At 35.6% G+C, this 21,574-nt stretch overlaps 1 protein-coding gene across 7 annotated transcripts; it reads left to right on the top strand.

Moving 5' to 3' along the window:
* The first annotated feature begins 5,747 nt into the window (after positions 1–5,747).
* On the top strand, positions 5,748–21,519 carry LOC111051117 (beta-chimaerin-like). 7 transcript variants are annotated; one of them, XM_039429385.1, is made up of 6 exons: positions 5,748–5,818; positions 6,980–7,146; positions 10,385–10,497; positions 13,198–13,202; positions 14,321–14,625; positions 15,303–21,519. In XM_039429385.1, coding segments are annotated over exons 1-5 (354 nt in total). In that variant the 5' UTR covers positions 5,748–5,750; the 3' UTR covers positions 14,322–14,625; positions 15,303–21,519. The 7 variants fall into 7 exon arrangements, with proteins under 7 accessions (XP_039285319.1, XP_039285306.1, XP_039285313.1 ...); XM_039429372.1 differs by having other exon boundaries at positions 13,198–13,231; positions 14,288–14,625; XM_039429379.1 differs by having other exon boundaries at positions 13,198–13,244; positions 14,301–14,625.
* The last annotated feature ends 55 nt before the right edge of the window (positions 21,520–21,574 follow it).

The following is a 21,574-nucleotide window of genomic DNA, read 5'->3' as shown; positions in this document are numbered from 1 at the left end:
GAGTTTTATAAACCTGTAGATTATTAATTTTATCTAAGGGCCAGTTGCACGTTCATCTGTAAAATATGGATATTAACGCTGATCAACGATTCATTACTGTTCCACAAAGATCGATTAGTTTTTAATCCCGATTAAGTTTTCCGGTTAACTAACCAAGATTTTAACCGTTTCACAAACTGGCAACACTCACTTACTTGTTACTTGTCCAGTCTTCTCCACAGTCTGGTAACCGGGGAATCGTCAGATATCTTCCCTTCAATGGGGTTTTCGCGTTAGTCTTGTAGGTCCCCCATTCGTCCCGTGTAGTGACTGTATGTATGCTCCTGCACATACTCTGTTGTGGTGTAGTACGGTCTCTATATCAGGTAGCGCTTGAGTGCCCTGGCAAAGTGAGTGTCATCCTCAATGTTCCTCATCATGACGGGCAGTTTATTGAAGAAGAAGGCTCCTGCGTAAGCTGGAGAGTCCTTGAATTTAGCGAGACGGTGCATTGGAACGTCTATGTCCTTGGTGTTCCTAGTATGTAGACCATGTCTGTCACCTCTTAGTGCGGGTTTCGTCTTTGCTAAGATTATTGTCTCCAGGATATAAATGGAAGTCACTGTGAGTAAATTGTGTTTCTTGAACAGCGGCTTGCAGTGTTCCATTGTGCTCACTTTTAGTATTGTTCTCAGCGCTCTTTTTTAAATGACGAGGACTTTTGCCACTATGCCATATCTCAAATTAATGGGAGACAAATAATGCATGGTAAGCCATGAATGCTGCTTTTTCCCCCAGTATACTCCGCAGTCTTCGAACTACATATACCACAGATGACAGTTTTTTGCAAAGTTTTTCAATGTGAGGTTGCCAGGAAAGTTTGCTATCAACAATGATGCCCAGAAATTGTGTATGAGTGGCTATGGTGATTTGATTGTAGGATCTGTTGGGGTATCGGTGGTTGGTTTGAATTTTACATGTATAGTCTTTTGTGTGTTTATTGTTAGGTTCAGTTTATTGCAGATATGCGTTGCTTCTTCAAGAGGTGCATCCATTGGACTGTGATTTGGATCCTGGTTTTTGTGTGGTACTAATATTGTAGTGTCATCTGCGAATAATATGCAGTTTGTCCCCCTTTTAATTTCACTGGGTAGATCGTTAACATACACTAGAAAAAGCAGTGGTCCCAGTATTGATCCTTGCAGCTCGCCTCTGTTTACGGTTCGGAGAGAGGTTTTGTATTGTAGTATGTTTGTTTGTTTGTGGTGTTCAATTTCAACATATTGCTTCCGGTCAGACAGATAGTCCTCCAGCCACTGTAGCGCCTTTCCCTTTATTTTGAGTTTTTTCAATTTTAGTTTTAGAGTCTCCCAGCTCAGTGTGTCAAGTGCTTTTTGTAAGTCAATTAATAGGCCGGACACTGCTTGTTTTTCTTCCCATAGCCTATTTATACTATTGCACAACTCTGCAATAGCCCTTGATGTGCTACACCCTCTTCTAAAGCCATGCTGTTTTACCGATATCAAATTGTTAGTTTCAAGGTATTCAATCAACTGATCATAGACTGCCCGTTCTATAATTTTTGATGTTGGGATGTTAGCAAAAGGTCTATAATTTTTAGGGTCAGTCTTGTCACCTTTTTTAAACTTAGGAAAGATTCTAGATATCTTTAGGCTTTTTGGAAATGCTGCCTGTTCAAAAGATGTGTTGATTATGTCTATAAGTGGCTGTTTTAGTTCTTCCTCGCAATATTTTATAATTTTTCCAGTGATTCCATCATGTCCTGAAGAGTTATTGGCCTTTAGCTTCTTAATTATTCTGCTCAGTTCAGCACTTGTGATGGCTCGAAATTCGCTGAGTACTACTGTTGTATTTTCTTCCCCCAAACAGTCATCAGTTGTCCCCCCCCCACTGATTCTATCGGCGGCTGAATAAATGCAGAATTCAGGATGTTACAAACATGGTACGGGTCTATGATAGTGCGACCATTGTGGCTGTGATGCACATTGTCCTTAGTAGTTGAGTATTTTTTACATCTTTCTTCATTTATGATTTTCCACAGTTCTTACCTTTTATCGTTGGTCTGCTGAATTTTTGCTACAATTGATCCCTTCTTGTTGTTGTTTACTTCGGCTTCATATCTCTTCTTTGTTGTCTCATAGGTGAGTTTATCAGTTTGTGAGCGTGTCAGCAGAAGTCTTTCATAGGCCTGGCTTAATCTGTTTTTGAGGTCTATGGTTTCTTCATCCCAAAAAACGTGATTTTTAGTTGATGTAATTTTCTTTGGTTCTCTTGGCATGACATCATCTATGTTCTGTCACAGTATTCTAACAAAATCATCATACTTAGCCTCAATAGTCCTATGGTAGTTTGTGTGTCCCCAATCTATGCGGCTCAATCTGAGTTTCAGTTTTTTCAAGTTGTTGTTGAGTGAGTAGTTTCTGTTGAACTTATACTTTTTTTTCAATTCAATTCCTTTTATTTGCCATCAATACAATTTACAATAAATTATTCAAGAAATTCATATAGTTATCTTTAGTTGATAAACTTGATCATATAGTTGATCTTTCTCCATCTTATAGTACAGAGTATTGATAGGTGGTCAAAGATGTGGTTATCATGTACGGAAGCTGCTATTTCGCTTGCTGGTATATTATGGTAGCAACCATCTATACTTGTAGCTGACGTTTCTGTTATTCTGGTTGCTGGAAGGTCAAATATGTCACAGCCGTGTTGAATTAAAATATTCTTAAGGTCAATGTAGCTTGCATTTTCAGACTTTATTGTATCTATGTTTGTGTCGCCAAGAATTACTATTTTGTTTTGTTCAGCCGAGTAATCTTGGAGTAAACGTCCCAGGTGGGTGAGGTATTTGTTTACTCCTCCGGGGTGTGGAGATCTGTATGTTCCAATTATTATCAGTTTTTGCTTTCTCAGTTGGATTTTTATTAGAGCTATTTCGAATTTTTGTTCCACCGGGTGATATGTTTCTTGAGGTTTGATCTCTTCAACTGATAATTGATTGTTGTCATTTCTATAAATCGCCACTCCACCCCATAAGAGTTGAGTCCGGCAGAAATAGGTTATAGGTTTTGTGTATCCCGGAATGTGCGTAGTTATAAGTTCCTCCTCTCTTAGGCCATGTTCCGTTATAATAAGGATATCCGGAGTGTGTTGATGCAGCTCCATCAGCAATCTATCTACTTTTCCCAGTAGTCCTCTTTGGATGTAAATGTGATATAGGCCTATTTTAAGTGAATTTGACTCCTGTTTACTATTATTTTGCGCTTTTCTATAGAGTGGTTTTTGTTTGTAGGGTAATCCAGCATTGGTTTTTATTTCATGGGGGAAACTTGATGTTTTCTGGTTATTGTCTATTTTTTTATAACACTGTAATTTAACCGACATTTGTTATTATTCTGAAAAAATGGCACAAAATTGAGGTTATGTTTTTTGGACGATCTGGTGGCCCACGGTCTGGTCACCCTCTACATAGAGCTGCATGCCGGCCCATACATCACATACATGTGTGACACTGTCTTCTACGAAAAGAGTCCTGCCTATCTCACCTTAAACAGGTACCCACACAATGAGCCTGTTCTGGGAACGTAGAATGTGGAAAATTGTAAGATTCATAATTTACCAGGTAAAAAGTTCCGCGTCCCATGGAAGAATTTTGACACATTCTGTACCAGAAACCAGTTCCAAGTTCCTGCCCCACCACAATCAAAGCCTGGTAAATTGTGACAGTTCAGACTTTCAGCTCTCATTGGTAAATTTAATTGTAGTCTGCTTGCTTCTCTGCGCTTGCGCTGATAGCTCGTTTGTTTACCATAACATAATCAACAAAATGATGTTTGATAACCATTTGATAAAAAGAATTTTTCTCTATAGAAAATTTGAGAGTAAATGAATGAAAGAAATGCACACTTTTCTAGACAGTAAGTTTGAAAACAGCCTTTCTTCATTCACGCAGCTATAGTGTGGTTCACGTTATAATGGCAGTGGATAAAGATAGAAGAATAGCGATGCCGATTATCTGCATTAATTAATTACATTTCTACACCGTCAAAAACATTATTGTCATCGTTGTGGACCTTGAAAAGGATAGTACCACTGGCTTTGTCGGTTGATAGACGAGGATAGCAATACCAAAGTTGATCAAATAATGTCATTATAACGTTGACCTCACTATAGTAAACGACACATTTTGGTGTAAGTGCGCGCCAAAAGCTTGAACCAACGATTTTGAAATGGCGTTCAATTTACCACTGGAACAATTTACCATTTTTTCATATTCCCAGAACGTACACAATAGTTTGCTAAATAATTATTGTTTTGATACACAATAACTTATAATATTTGTGTTGTGAATCTCTTCATAAATTAATATAGTGAGACTCAATCAATCAATATTGCCAAGAAACAAGATTGTTACAAACAACGTCATTCTCTACAATAGCTTATATAAAGACCGACGGTAGAATTGGTAACAGTAAAAATAATATAATATAATAGCAGACACTAAGGCTTAACTCACACTTACGCGACTCACGTTGAGAAGAGACTCGACTCTAGTCGATAGCATGTGTTTTCAAATGGTGACAGTCGCGGAGACTAGAGTCCACTGGTCTGAGTGTCTCCATTTGGAAACACATGCTCTTGACTAGAGTCCAGTCTCTTCTCGACCTGAGTCGCGTAAGCGTGAGTTGAGCCTTAGACGTCTAAAAACATTAACAATATATCACAGTGAGCTTTGGACTCAGACAAAAAACTCTCACAGAATACTGGCATCTTTCCATTAGCAAATCCCTTACGTGAGTTTTGAATTATGGTGGAATGTTCATCGTTCGAACGTCCACATCAAGTTCATTGAATAGCTTTACCGACATGTATTTCCAATTTTTCTGAGAGCTTGTATATTGGCTGCTTTCAATTCCAACATCATTCCAGCGTTTATCCACGATGATTAAATGCTATACTTTAATCTAGATTAGCGCTATCCGATGCATTGGTTGCACAAAACAGAAATTTCAAGTGATAATGCTGATTAAACTAACTGGCGTGGAAAATGTTTAATTCTGATTAGTTGGCACCATTTTAATGGCAATTATTTGAAATGAAGAACATTTGGTTGCACAAAGGTAGAAATTGAAAAATAACGCCGGTTCAACTAATCGACGTAATCAATTTTTAAATGGCCATTCACGGGGAATCAAATCCAACTAATGCCGATTATGTACCTATTGATAGCTGTCTTCCAATTAGTTTCTGGTAAAAAAACTACAAAATTCAAAGTATGAGCTAAATTAATATATGAATGAATATTTCATCCGTTAATAAGTTAGAGAAGTGTATCTAGCTGATATTAGCTTTCAAAATTAGATTCCGATTTTTGAGGTTAGTTTTCGATCTGGTTCGTCTGCAGATAGCACTTGACACTAGCTGCAGACAGAACATTTTCATGGAGTATGCCTAATGAATGGTCACCGCTTCAATAACATAACCTCAGGTGCATAACCTCAAGACTACTCAGGTGCTTTTGAACATATAAACAACACAAAAACACATAAAGTTAAGCCAAAGTTGATAACCTTAATCTACGGAAATTATCTACTTAATCTACGGAATAATGAAGCTAGGGGTGGTTCTATATTTCTTACAGCCTTCTTCTGCAGTCTGAAAAGTGTAATAATTGTGGAACAGTTTCTCCACAATGATTGCCTTCCACCCGACTTTAGAAAGTGAGACAATTGTTTGGCATAAGCTGAATGACTAAAGACATGAGTGATTTACCTACACACTCATTTGGACATAATGGCTCACATTATAAAGTCAGGTGAATAATGATAGGAAGGCAATGTTGCCACTTCTGATTTGATATGAATTGTTGATTCTTGTTAATAATGATGGTGTCGTAACTTAGTGTGTTATCCTCCTATTTTATGCATATACAGAGTGAGTCATATGTATGGGAACCCTTCAATGATGTAGATAAAATACTGTAACTTTCAGGAAAAAAAATTCAGTCAAACACATCTGCTTCTTTAATATTCAAAATTAAAATTTTATATCATAAACCATCAACTGAGTTTAATAGTTTAAAAAAAACATTGATTTTGTAAATCAAAAATAGAAACACCTTTAAATTAAGGACTTATGAAAAAAAAATTTTAAAACTTTAAATTCTTTCTTAATTAACTTACCTACACCAAGTAATATTTCTTACTGATGAAACTTGGTCAGATACTCTACCTTTCGACGTACAACTGAATTTCAACCCCTCATAATGGGATGACTAAGGGGTTGTAACTACTATCGTCCTATGATACCTATAGAGTATTTAACCAATAACTTATCCTGAAAGTTACAGTATTATATCTACAACAGTCTCCAATTTATTGAAGGGTTCCCATACATATGACTCACTCTGTATGTGCAAGTGCACGCTTAGTGATGCATGACCAAGCGTGCAGATTGAAACAAAATCTGTAAAGAGAAATAGAAACATTCACACTGAAAGCGTGCACTTGCTTGTGTGTTTCAATGGCACTTTCCAGATTCTGTTTTTCGGCTCTTGCATGATATGACGTGCACTTGCGCATATACGCTTTCAATGTGATCATACTAACCTTAGACTTAGCATCGTTCACAGATTCGGCCGTAAGATTTCTAGTAACCATTGGCTATCCATCAATTATTGTTCTTGATATAATCCAGTGATATAATTACAGAGTGTTATCATGAAACTATACATTGGAAATTCCGCTTTTTGGTAGATCTAAGATTTTTAGAAACCATTGGCTATCTATCAATTTTTGCTTTCAGTGATGTAAGCTCAGAATATTATCGTGGAACTATACATCCTGAATTCCGCTCTATTAATTGTGGACCTGAGATTTCTATAGACCAGTGGAATTCTGTTGATTGCTTTCAGAATCCAGTGATACTATTTTAGAGTGAGCTAGGCTATTTATCTAAAGCTTTTCACATTTTACAGACTGAAGAAGCGCGCGCCCGAGCTGTTGGATGGTGGCGGGGTGGAGGGAGAGGTTGACTGTGACAAGCCACATGCCTTCAGAGTGCACACGTTCAAGGGCCTCAACTGGTGCGAGTTTTGCGGCAACTTTCTGTGGGGATTCACAGCCCAGGGGGTCAAGTGTGAAGGTAACTAATAGCATTCCATCTTATATTTATGTAGAAAACTGTAAACTACGGGGGTCATTTTTTTCAACCTCCGATAAGATAAGATAATCTGTTTATTCAACACTGTACACTTTGCAATATACAGTAGAATAACGTCAGTTCTTAATAAGTTCACAGTAAAAAGCAGACATGGAAGACTAGAGTAGGCCTACTTACAAACTACGCTACCTTCTACCACTAAAATCCTTCATACTGTAGTAGGCTTTTGAAACAAGGAATTTATACTCTTTACCATTGAAAATTCTTCATCTGACAAGGACTGCAGCTCGGTAGGTAAATCGTTGAACAACTTCGCTCCAATATAAGAGGGCATTTTCTCGTACAGCTGCAATCGGTGTTGTCTCAAAGACAGTTTATTCCTCCCTCTGGTATTATAAGTGTGGATATCAGCAATTGTATTCTCAGATCAGATAAATGCTTGTGAGTGAAAATTAACAGTTTGAAGATGTAGATATAATTGATGTAGATTGTTGATGTAGATGTTGATGTATAAATTGATGTAGATATAAGTATATTTAAGTCAACAAAAGCTTACAATAATCATTGGGACTTCAGCTCGGCCAAGTAGCGGATTGCTCTTTTTTGTAGTCTGAATATTTTGAAAAAGGTGTAACTCTGCAGTGCTTCCCCACAACTCTATGCCATAAGCCATATGTGAATAGAACAGTGAAAAATATACCATTCTTGAAACTGACGTTGGAACAAGTCTCAGAATGTTTCTGATAACAAATAAGCCTTTACTGGCGTTGTCGATAAAAAATTTACATGCTCATCCCATGCAAGTTTTGAATCAAGTTTCAAACCAAGTAATTTTATGTACTCTATTGCTAATAACATCATCCCTTATGATATATATGATAACATATCATAAGACACAGATAAGCGATAGGGAGCGAATTTTACAGAGCTGAACAGCTTGTCATCTCCACCGAACGCCCTGTGATCGGTGCGGCTGGATCGTCAGTTGTCAAGATATAGTCCCAGAAAAATGACCGCCTCAACTCTGTCTCCCGCCAAGAGCTAGTTGCTATAATTAGGGCCACGTTATAATGGCAGTGTTTGATTAGCAATGGTATTGCTATCCTTGTCACTTTGCAATATACAAAAATTATTCAACAAAGCGGATAACGCTATCTCTTTCTCGCTTTGCTCTGTTGCCAGATCGTCTTTTAAAAATGTAGAATAATTAATTAATTAACAAAATATTTCATCTTAATTGTGTAAATTCATTATGAAATTATTGAAAAATATAATTACTCACTTAATAAAATACATGTATAATTGCTCATTTTAAACGAGAGTGAACAGTTAATATTACTTCAATAAACCTGTATCTGCTACCGTCTACAGAAGGCATTGACAAGATATGTTTGGCAACGTTGTTATCCTATTTTTCTCCACTGCCATTATAACGTGGACCACACTATAGTTGCGTAGCGTTATTTGCTTTTGCAAGCAAATGGCGATAGTACGGTATAAATCTACCGAAGAATGATTCAAGTTTACACAGGAACCGTTATGAGTGATGATATTGTGCATGAATGGTGCCGGAAAATTAAAGACGTCAGTTGAAATGACTTGCGGAATCAATGTGATCTGGCCTCACAGTGCTGGTGCAACTCCAGCAAATTAAATGGGATCATTTCAATCACCCGTCATACAAACCTGACTTGGCCACTATCAACTTCAACCATTTCCCTAAACTCACGATATGACTTGTGGGACAGAGCCTCGAAACTAATGAGGGGCAGAGCCAAAACAACGTCATCTGGCGGCAGAATTCTATAAAGAGGGTTTTGGTAGGCTGGTTCACTCGTATGATGAATGCCTCAAGAAGTATTCTTGCTCCAGAAAAAGGCTTTGAGAATTTTATGCGATGCTGCTTATCTGGAACATTGCAAGCCTCTATAAAACAGAAAATCGTGAAAGTTTACTGCATGGTCGCTTTCAAGCTTTCCCTACAAATAAAATAGAATTTAGGCTTATATAGCTGCAGAACCGACATTCACAGTCATAACACTAGGAACAAATCAAAAATAGATGTACCATTTACTAAATTGAATAGGATAGCAACTAGCCCGAATCACGTATCATTGAAATTATTTAATAAATTGCCCATACTAGCCAGGAACCTACCAACTAAAATTTATAAGCAGAACATAGAGCGCCTCCTATTAGACAATTTATTCATTGTACTCACTTTCAGATTCCTTTAATCTACCACTTTACAACTATTTTAATTGAAGCAAGGAAGAATATATCATTAAGTATAAGTAGTGTTCTCAATATTTTTATTGTTATGTTTTGATGTATTCTTCATTTCATTATTTCATGACTATATTCTATTATATTATATGACTTTATACTGTTTAATGTATATTATTTATTCTGTTGAAAGACACCTTGTATAGATAGATTGTTGTATTGTGTGCATTATACTGTTGTGAGATTGAAACCTGAAGTTATGTACGGTGTTATTGTCGATTGACGTTTCCGATAGCATTGTTGTGCATTGAAGGAATAAAAAATTATTCATATTCTTATTCTCAACCTTCATGTTGAAGATTAATTATTATAAGTATGAATAGCTTTTAGTGAAAAAAATTATTCTCTTATATACATTCATATTTCATATGGCCATTCGGAGGTTGAAAACAGACCCTCGTATTTTTAAATCAATCATCCCTACTATACAGAAGGGTACAAAAAAATGTATAGCCTACACTCTTTGAAAGTGAATATGCTACTCTATTTGACGAGAAATCAAACTACAATAGCAAAAGTAAGGCTCAATTCACAAAGAACAGACGTCGGGCAGAGACGTGGCGTTTTTCGGCGTTTTCAGACGAGTCGGCAAAGCAGGAAACTCTCCGATTGGCTGATTGGATTGGCGTTCGGGAATCAGATGATAATCATCCAATCGGAGAGCTTCCTGCCCTGCCGACTCGTCTGAAAATGCCTAAAAAACGCTTCATGTGGCTTGGCCTCAATTTGTCCTACATAGCCCACGTAAGAGAAAATTCCTATTTCAGAAAACATTCCAAATTTCAGAAACTTGGAATGCATAAATCTCTTTTCCAAAACTTATCATTCGTTGTCTCGTTGTCTGTTCCGGTAATATCTATTTTCTGAAACGTTTTTCAAATTCTATTGTTGATTATCTTGTAATAACCTCTCTTTTTGCACCTTTTTGTGTTAGATTGTGGCCTATCAGCGCACGCCAAGTGTGGGGCTAGAGTGCCAGCTGACTGTTGTCCCAGGCTCAAACAGATGCGAGGCGTTTTCGGAGTTGATCTCACTTCACTGCTCAAGGTAACACAACAACTCTCTGGGCCAGTTGCACGTACGTCTGTTTAATATGGACATTAATGCTGATTAACATATCAGCGTTAGTTTTACGAATTCATTTCTGTTCCACAAAGATCGGTTAGTTTTTAATCCGGATTAAGTTATCCGGTTAGCTAACCAAGATTTTAACGGTTTCACAATCTGGCAACACTGTAATTTAACCGACAGATGTTATTATTCTGAACAAATGGCACAAAATTGAGGTAATGTTATTGAAGCGAAACTTCACTAGGCATGCGCTATAGAAAAGTTCTGTTTGTCGCTAGTGTCAAGTGCTATCTGCAGACGAACCAGATCGAAAACTAACCACAAAAATCAGAATCTAATTTTGAATGCTAATATCACCTAGATACACTTCTTCATCTTATTAAAGGAAATTCATTCATACATTTAGCTCATACTTTGAATTTTGTAGTTTTTTTACCAAAAACTAATTGGAAGACAGCTTTTAGTAGGTACCGTACCTAATCGGCGTTAGTTAGATTTAATTCCCCTTGAATAGCCTGTTAAAAATCGATTACGTCAATTAGTTTAACCGGCGTTATTTTTCGATTTTTACCTTTGTACAACCAAATTTTCTTCATTTCAACTAATCGCCGTTTAAATGGTGCCAACTTATCAGAATTAATTTTTTTTAGATCACCACTTGATGCATGGTTTTTGTGAAATTCCTCATTTTGAAGGTGTTCATTCCAGATATTAGCAGTTTTGAACACTTAATCATGAAACTTACCTTTTCAAATTTATACTCATCCGAAAGCTTATGAAATTGAGAAGTTTTTAAAATGTTGAAACCTCTATAATTACCCGGAGAAAAATTTGAAGTTTGACTTTGAATTTGAAGAATAGCATTTTTTCAAGTTTAAGCCCTAATAAAGAACTACAAAATATCTAACAACAGATAAATTACATTAATCTTCTTTGAAATGTATTTCTCTTTCCAACAATATCCTTCGAATTGAAATTCGACCAGTAGTTTTCGATTTATTGAGTATTTAATGACCGGAAGTAGGCATATTCTGAAAATATAGAAGAATCTATACATCTCGAAAACTAAGGTCGTTAGGAAAAGAGTTAACTGAACATTTTTTGGCAGAAATGTCGAGTACTATCTATTGTCAAAGGCTGTTACAATCTTTGTGGGACACCCTGTATATTAATAATCCTTTATAAAGTAAGTAGGACCCAGGACCCTTAACTCAAACCTGGGGCCTGTTTCACAAAGGTACAAGTAGGTTACAAGTCTTGTTGCCAACCTTGGTTTTGGAGAACAGCTGATTACAAGTGCACAAAGCAGTGCTTTCACAAAAGCAGAATCGTAAACTTGTAGTTACAATGAATTTTCACATTTTACAAGTGATTTTCTTGTTACGAACAAGTGATTTTGCCAATTTTAGATAGATTTATAAATATCCGCAATTTAATAAATGGCTAAAATTGACTTTGATGGTCATCCTATCGGGTGTTAAATGTTTTGTTGCAAACGGTTTAGTAGGCCTACATTATTCTGATGACAAAAAATCACATACATCTCGAAATCTATGCGTCCTACATACATAGTTATTCTATATAAAATTATTAAAGCCTGCAAATTTCCTACATTATTTTTCTGAGAACCTTTTATCATCAAAGTGTGAACATTTTCGAAAAAACACATTTTCCCTCAATTTTTTGCTCCTGCGGTTTAGAACTCATGTAATACTATTTTGGAGGATCCACTTTTCTTCAACGTTTATACCACTATTTATGCACTTCATCAATATTAAAAAATGAATATCTATTTGCATGAAGAGATGCTCTATTATTTTAATATTTTCATTACTCAAGAAGCTACAGGGCTCCTGCGGCGGTGAAATGAGTTAACCATATCAAATTCAATGATAACCTTTATTCTATTGGACTTGCGTTAATCAGCCTTTACTGAAGTTAGGCTATTCATTAATTTTCACAATTTCTAATAATCCTTCATTAATTGTACAATCACAAATTTCACAATTATTTAGCTAATATATTCCAAAGGACATCAGGGCAAAAATCCCAAAACTACATTGGAATAATGGAGAAGATACATTGTTCAATGCTGCCTTAGCAACATTAGGTATTGCATATTTTCGAGAAGTTCCTAATTTCACAAAATGTCATAGTGTTCTTCGAGTTGATAGCGCCGATCACAAGTAATGGAAAATGCAGGTACAAAGAAGGTCTCTGGAAAATCGAATAAGGGGCTTAGCCCATTTTATAATATGATAGCAATGGCTGGGCTGCCAACATGAGTTGAGTTGAAAGTGGGAGGGGAGAGATGATCGTGTGAAGACAGTATGCCAATATTAATCAACAGTCTACTAAATCTTATCTACTAAATGAGATGTGAGTGTAAAAGAGGGCCGGCTCCACCTCAACTTCGCCCTCCTAGACAATGTGGACAGAAAAATAATTCGGGTGTTTTATGTTGTTGTAACACATTGTCCGGTTTTGCCATGTTCTGTCAAGACATTTGAATTTGGAGAATTCAAGCACGTTTAACTAAGAGTGCACTGGAAATATATACGATTTCTATGATGATAGCAATTCCAGTGCACACATGTAAATCGTACCTGGCTTGACCAGGTTCAAATGTCTTGACCGGGCAATTATGTAACTCGTGTAACACTGTTTCGTTTGCAGGTGTGACTGCGACGTGAGAGGGGACCGAACACAAGTGTGACTGCGACCGACCTTGAGTGCAATGTCCATGACAACAACCATCGCCAGTCCATTATCAAAGGTAATAAAGGTACCTTTTGTGAAACTATTCTATTTCTAATCAATACCTATTTATGTATTCTGAAAACAAAGTGCAGTAAGTCTAAATTGTAAGTCTGAAAATCAGTGAGTCTGAATAGATGCATGGCAAGTCGAAGTGACAACTTATCATAAATTTCATTAATGTAAAGAAGGTAAAACATCTCGGGTGAAATCGTCATGTGTTCAACTTTAAATAACTCTAAAAACCATGCATTTTGCTTTTTTATTAGCGATATTTTCTTACTTCTGTTTTGTACTAAATATAATGTTTCATTAATTGTACAATCACAAATTTCACAATTATTTAGCTAATATATTTCACAGGACATCAGGGCAAAAATCCCAAAACTACATTGGAATAATGGAGAAGATACATTGTTCAATGCTGCCTCAGCAACATTAGGTATTGCATATTTTCGAGAAGTTCCTAATTTCACAAAATGTCATAGTGTTGTTCGAGTTGATAGCGCCGATCACAAGTAATGGAAAATGCAGGTACAAAGAAGGTCTCTGGAAAATCGAATAAGGGGCTTAGCCCATTTTATAATATGATAGCAATGGCTGGGCTGCCAACATGAGTTGAGTTGAAAGTGGGAGGGGAGAGATGATCGTGTGAAGACAGTATGCCAATATTAATCAACAGTCTACTAAATCTTATCTACTAAATGAGATGTGAGTGTAAAAGAGGGCCGGCTCCACCTCAACTTCGCCCTCCTAGACAATGTGGACAGAAAAATAATTCGGGTGTTTTATGTTGTTGTAACACATTGTCCGGTTTTGCCATGTTCTGTCAAGACATTTGAATTTGGAGAATTCAAGCACGTTTAACTAAGAGTGCACTGAAACATATATATGATATCTATGATGATAGCAATTCCAGTGCACACATGTAAATCGTACCTGGCTTGACCAGGTTCAAATGTCTTGACCGGGCAATTATGTAACTCGTGTAACACTGTTTCGTTTGCAGGTGTGACTGTGAGGTGAGAGGGGACCGAACACAAGTGTGACTGCGACGTGAGAGGGGACCAAACACAAGTGTGACTGCGACGTGAGAGGGGACCAAACACAAGTGTGACTGCGACGTGAGAGGGGACCGAACACAAGTGTGACTGCGACGTGAGAGGGGACCGAACACAAGTGTGACTGCGACGTGAGAGGGGACCAAACACAAGTGTGACTGCGACGTGAGAGGGGACCGAACACAAGTGTGACTGCGACGTGAGAGGGGACCGAACACAAGTGTGACTGCGACCGACCTTGAGTGCAATGTCCATGACAACAACCATCGCCAGTCCATTATCAAAGGTAATAAAGGTACCTTTTGTGAAACTATTCTATTTCTAATCAATACCTATTTATGTATTCTGAAAAAAAGTGCAGTAAGTCTAAATTGTAAGTCTGAAAATCAGTGAGTCTGAATAGATGCATGGCAAGTCGAAGTGACAACTTATCATAAATTTCATTAATGTAAAGAAGGTGAAACATCTCGGGTGAAATCGTCATGTGTTCAACTTTAAATAACTCTAAAAACCATGCATTTTGCTTTTTTATTAGCGATATTTTCTTACTTCTGTTTTGTACTAAATATAATGTTTCATTAAACATCAATAATGAAATGACTTGAAATTTTCACTGCCAGTTATCAAAAGCAATACCTATTTGAATTAACTGGAAGTGTGTCTCCAGTGTCTATAATAATTCTTGAACAAAGCAACAATAAAATGTTCTCCTAATGCAATGACTAAAATGTTCTTTTTATGTACTGTGTAGGATATATTATCACTGTATTTGAGACTTATTTGTGTTATATGTGTTGTGTATTGCTAAATAAATGAAACAGAAAACTATAGATTCTAGGAATTCAATTCTTGAAACCGAATTACTTGAGAAATAAGTGGTAGTTGGTGGTTGAGTGTGCTAGTTTCTAATCAATTTATTCAATCTTTCTTATCCAATAACAGATTCTTCTTCTTCTCTTACAGTGGTTGACTGCAATCTACAAACCAGACAAGTGATTAGATGACTGTAAAGCTATTGCCATCATTGGATAGTTTCAAGATGAATATCTCCACCACTGAGAGGGATCGGTTGGGTCTCTTTACCCATGAGTCAGTGATGAGCGCTTTGGTGAGAGATCTATTGTCAACATCGGCTGACCAATTGCCCACATCCCCGGCTATTAAGTGCTTTACTTGTTTAGTTATCAGTGATTCTGATACTCCCTTGAAAATCCATGAGCTCAAGAAACTATCTGAATCAATAAGAGACACCTATAGTAATAATTCGTGCTACAGAGGTGGCTCTGTTGATTCAGTACAGTCTAGACTAAATTCTCTATCATTGATCAATCAAGAGTTGTCTATTCCGTTGAACCTCCTTCCAAACAGCGTTGAAGCTGTGGATGAAGAAATTTCTGGTGTCAAGTGTTTGAAAAGTGAATGTTTTGACTGTCAGATAACCTCTAGATTTGCTTTAGATAATATTCTAGATTACATTAACAATTTGGAAAAATTGAGATCAAACACCTCTGATAAACTTCAACTGCCTAATGAGCTGCACCGATATGGGTTTATCAAGTTAGTTGAATCTCTCAAGGATACCAGTATCACTTTCCTTAATCTTAGTGGTAATGAAATAGATTGTAATTTGCTGATTGATCTATTCCAACACTTGCACGGCACACAAATAGAATCACTTGATTTGAGTAAAAATGAAATCGGCCACAAAGGGTTTGAGTATTTGAATAAAGCTCTGAAAGAAACTCAAATATCCTCTTTAAATGTGAGTGGAAACTGGCCATACGGAGTGAAATGTAGAAAACATTGCTCTGAAATTGAGAATTCAGAGGAAAAAGAAGATGAAGTGATTCCATGTAATAGTCAGTGTTACGTTACTGATATTCTAGAAAACTCGGCTACAACATTCCTTGATCTTAGTTACTCCCTTGTTATAAACCCTGAATACGTAACATCAATTTTGAGAAACTCCAAAGTAGAACATCTAGATTTTACTTCTTCAAAAATAAATGTTCAGAGTTTTGGATTATTTGCACCATACTTGGTAGATTCAAATGTTACTACCCTCAATCTGGCCGGTTGTAAACAGCTAGGCAACGATGGCTTGAAAATTTTGGCTCCGCTGCTGAAAAACACCAACATTCACACGCTTAATGTTAGCTGCAATAAGATAAATGGGGATGGCTTGAAAGTATTGGCTCCAAGTTTGGTGGATTCAAAGATAACTTCTTTGAATATATCTGATAATCCACTTAATAGTGGCAGTGAAAGTGAAGGTATAAGTAGTCTAGCACTTGTTCTACCAAAAACAAAAATATTCTCACTTGATTTAAATTGTTGCCATCTTAGCAATAGAAGCTGTGAGATTTTATCGGCCTGTCTGCTCCATACAAAAATAACGTCGCTCGGTTTTGCGAATGATGTTCCAAATGATAATGGTGTAGAATCATTAGCTGTTGCTTTGAAAAACTCGCAAATTAGTTCAATCTGTGTTGGTGGTATTCAAAGAGCCTTTGTTCAGTTACTTTCATTATGTGTGGTGGGCTCTCAACTAACAAATATAAAGTTATTCTGTTGTAAAATAGACTGCTCTCTTATGAAGGATTTAGTAAATGTTGTGAAGAATTCCAATATTACATCAATACATCTTATAGGCACTTCCATGAACCGTGACTGCAAAGTTATGGAAATATTTGTGTCATGTTTGGTTAATTCAAAAATACGTCATTTGCATTTGGAAGATTCAGGCTATAAAATGAGCATTGGGGCTGTGAAATGTTTGGCACTTGCTCTAAAAAATACAGAAATCTCCTCGCTTGACCTCAGTAGGAATGCATTGGACAGTGAAAGTTTGAAGGTTTTGGCACCATGTTTGGTAGGTACGAAATTGACCAGTCTTATACTAGAAGAAAATGAAATGGATCGGGTACCGGAATTGATTGAAACAGAATGGTATCCGAATTGGGATGAAATAAATTATATTGGTGTTAAATATCTGGCTCAGGCTCTGAAAAGTTCAGAAATAACAAATCTGAATCTTGCCGAAAATGATTTGACATGCAAAAGCCTACAGAATCTTATATTGAGTTTGCCATATACAAAAATTGAAACTCTCAATCTCAGTGGTAATTCTGTTTGTTGTAATAAGTTTTATTTGGCTGATATTTTAATGAGGACGAAAATTAGTTCACTAGAGCTTGGCTCTCAACGAGACTCATATTGGATGTACCAAGGTTCATTTGATACTGATACCTCAATCAATCTACAATCAAAAATGCGATGTATATTTGCTTTGTATTATTTTTCACATATAAACATATTGCATACTCAGAATATCACCTCCCTCAACCTCAGTCACAATCAGATTTCTTGTTGTGGAGAACTGAAAAAACTTTGTAAGTCTTTATCAGGCTCGCAAGTCGCTTCACTAGATCTCAGTGGCAACAGCATCAACTGCGATGGCATTTATTATCTAGCGCAAGTGCTTCAACGCTCTAAAATTATTTCATTGAATCTAGGAAAAAATGAAATTTCTTCCAATGGTGTGAAGTATTTGGCTATGAATTTTCCGGGGTCCCAGTTAGAAATAGTAGATCTATCATACAACTTGATTACAGACGAGAGCATTGAGTACCTATCTGAGAATCTTGTGAATACAAAACTTGTCCATCTTAATCTTAGTGGAAATCAGGTTGGATATCAAACTGTATATCACTTGTGTGAAAGTGCTGCTGAGATCATTGTTCAACTTGACTCTGATTATTTGATCAGTTATCCAGGTTGTATAATTGAGATTAAACAAATTTCTCTTGAAAAAGGGATTGACCATTTAATTGATTATGTCAGTGATAAAACTGAAGTTACAAAAGTGTACATCCAATCCAGAAGTAGAAGTGTTCGTAATGGATCAAACTGGTTCAATCTAGCCGATCTAGCTAGCATTGCGCATTTTAGTAAAATCAACATCACTGAAATCGAAATGGTTATGGGTTCTTGTTTTCCATATTCAATATTCAAAAATATCACTCATTTGAAACTGAATCAAACATACGTAGATGAACCTGGTAAAAATGGAGAGATAATTATTGAACTAAGACTTCAAAACATAGAACAAATGAGTAAATATAATCTTGAAGACTTTAGATTCAACAATATTATGTATCTCGATCTCAGCAATAATAATCTGAAGGATGACAAATTCAAATATCTTGCTCCAGCATTTAGTAATTACTACTCTATGCAAAGAAACAATTGCCTCATTTCCTTGAATTTGAGCAATAATCAATTGGGAGTAGAAAGTGCTGAAATACTTGCAAGAGAAGTCCTACCATTTGCACGAGCCTTAACCTACATTGATCTGAATGGGAACAATATCGGGTATTCAGGATTCAAGTCTCTTATGAATGTAGTTGACAAAACTAACCTGTGTTGGCTTTCGTTGGGAGAAAACAATATTGAAGACCAATTGCAGGAAGACATTGAACTATCTCCTTACATTGTGCCCCGAAATGCTGATGAAATCCCAGTTGCATTCCAAGTGAGGTACTTATTCATGCAGCTGGTGTCGTTGAACACATCAAGTGGTGAACTGGAATTCACAGTTCCCACAATCGACTCAAATCCTCCTGTCAATATCACGCATTATCCCAAACTGATTAGAATCTATAACTTATTTGAAAATGATGTAAAATATCTTAACTTGAATGTTTATGACTATTTTTACATGAAGAGTAAAAAACACGACAAGCAGCTTATGGAGAAAATAGATAACTTTGTAAAAGAATTGGAAAAAAGGTTTCTTTCGTTCTTTGACAGCAACTTGACGATACTCGAACAGGCATTTGGCTATGAGAGCTTTGTTCTTCTCGTTAAAGAATGTGAACGCTCTGGGTTGACTAGATGTGTTGAATCTCTATTACTTCATAGAGTCTTGTTTTATGTGGATGACGATGGAGAGATATTGCACCCGTTTATTTATAGAATGATGCTAAGGTACAATATACCTCTTTATAATGAACGAATGGAACCAAATAAGAGGGACCAAATAATTTCTTATTTCCGGAATCATTCCGAATTTGAAGAAGCTCAGACAATTGTTAATTTGCTAGCTTATAACTAAGAAAGATGACGTATTTTGCGTAAAAATATTTATCAAATCTACTCATAACTGTTATGAATGAATTTCGTGTTATTTTTCTATACAATAACTAGGCCTATATATAATTATTACTATAACTTTATTATTCTAGTAATTAAATATATGTCAATAGATTATTTTTGGTGTGTTTGCTAATATGTATTTATACGTGCGATACATTTATAAGTATTGTACAAAAATTCCAAACATTATTATCAATTCTCATGATATTGTAAAAGGAATTATTACTTGAAAATTCAGTTGGTTGTATTTATACTATCTTAGAAAATGTATTTGTTTTATATTTGCTTCCATACATATATTTCCCACATAGGAAAGTGAATAAAACAGGTGTATTAAATAATAATAATTATTCATTAAATATAATTAAATCTGAAAAAATTCAGTTTGTTCAAATGTGTCTCATAATCACTAATAATATTTTTTTTATTTGATATTCATATGAAAATTGTATTCAATAGCTTGAGTCAGTTGTGGTTCCATATAATCATTTAATTTTCATAATGGTGCCAAGTTCAACTCCAATTATTTGAATATTGCTCATGAATGTATATCTCAGTTTCCTCCTAATGAAGCAAATCTTTAAGATGTAAACATGTAAGGATCAATATTGGTTTTTGGTTATAATTTGCTGTATTGATTAGATGTATTGATTATAGAACTGTCAAATCTTGCTTTACTATTTTAACAAGAATTGTATCAATTATGGAGAGCGCTCCACAATTAAGACATCAGTTTCAATGCAATGTTTCATTTATTTGTACATTTGTCTATCTATATGCATTACTTTACACTGTGACTATCACTATGATTATCTCATGTCGTAAGGCAAAAATATGATTGATTCTTGAATTTCTCATGCTGCTAGTAAACAGAGTATAGTCATGTTTATATGCCGTAACTTTCTAGAGTTAATTTTATATTTCGTGCTAATTTTGGTAAAACTCACCAAGTCCAAAACTAGTATTGAGTTAGGAACATGAAAAGTCTTTTCAGCAGCAATGTTTAGTTGGTAGGCCTACATGCTATAATCAAATATCATAATCACTAATATTTTTTGTTTGATAACTATATTAAAATAATTACTAAGATAAATACCATTTTATTAATGAATGTAATTTATTCGTGAAAAACGAAACCTGAATGTGAAACGGTGAGCCTATTTCTGAATGGTTCACTATAGATGGCTATTATATTTTGCTTGCTGTAAATAACAATGTGTTGGCCATTTTTGTTTTGAATGCAAAACTCACCAAATGTGTTGAATAAGTTATCATATTATTTCATAAAGCTCTCTGTCTTATGATAATAAAAACCTCATTGATGACTGCTAGGAAATTCGTGATTTTTGTGCCTTTTGTGAATATTTGCCTTTGGTGAAATTTGTCCAACAAGAAAAGTATGTCTATCAACTTAGTGAGATCTGATAAATATGGAAATATTTGAATAAGAAAGGTATGACTTTATGAATTTTTACTATTAGAACATTGTATTTCCAGTCTATTGGAAAGCATAACTGAAAATGAGCTATTTCTTACTTAGTAAGTTCTTCCAGAACAGGCACGATTTTTAAGGGATGTGTGTTAATAACAATACATGGTGAACAGGATGGCCTAATAAATTTTATGATATAATCATATCCTAAGTTTCATGTTTGATTTTTATTTGGTCTGTCATTTTCTTTTGGTTGATATTTGCTTTTTAAGCTCCATTTTTCAAGATTGATTCACTTGACACAAAAACCGAGAATATTTCGCATACAGTGTTTATTTGTTCTCTTTCGCATAAATGTACTTTTATTGTGTTTACTTCGGAATATATATTTATTTTAAGAAATTTCCAGGTTCATATTTTTTGTGAAAGTAATGAGAATTTTATTCAGTCTTTTTACAATATTATCAATTTTGAAGTAGTGAATGTTCCATTGCAAAACTTTCAGATCATACCATATGACTAAGAATTTTTGTTTCAATGAGAGAGACTGTACTTGAAAAAGTGTAATAAATACTGTATTTGTAATTTTTATTGGAGTAATTTCTTATCCTTTACAAAAAGTGACTGATGTGTAGTCCTTTTCACT

The sequence above is a fragment of the Nilaparvata lugens genome, chromosome 1 (genome assembly GCF_014356525.2).
Source record: "Nilaparvata lugens isolate BPH chromosome 1, ASM1435652v1, whole genome shotgun sequence".
Classification (NCBI taxonomy): Eukaryota; Metazoa; Arthropoda; class Insecta; order Hemiptera; family Delphacidae; genus Nilaparvata; species Nilaparvata lugens.
This window is presented reverse-complemented; position numbering and strand designations above follow the sequence as displayed.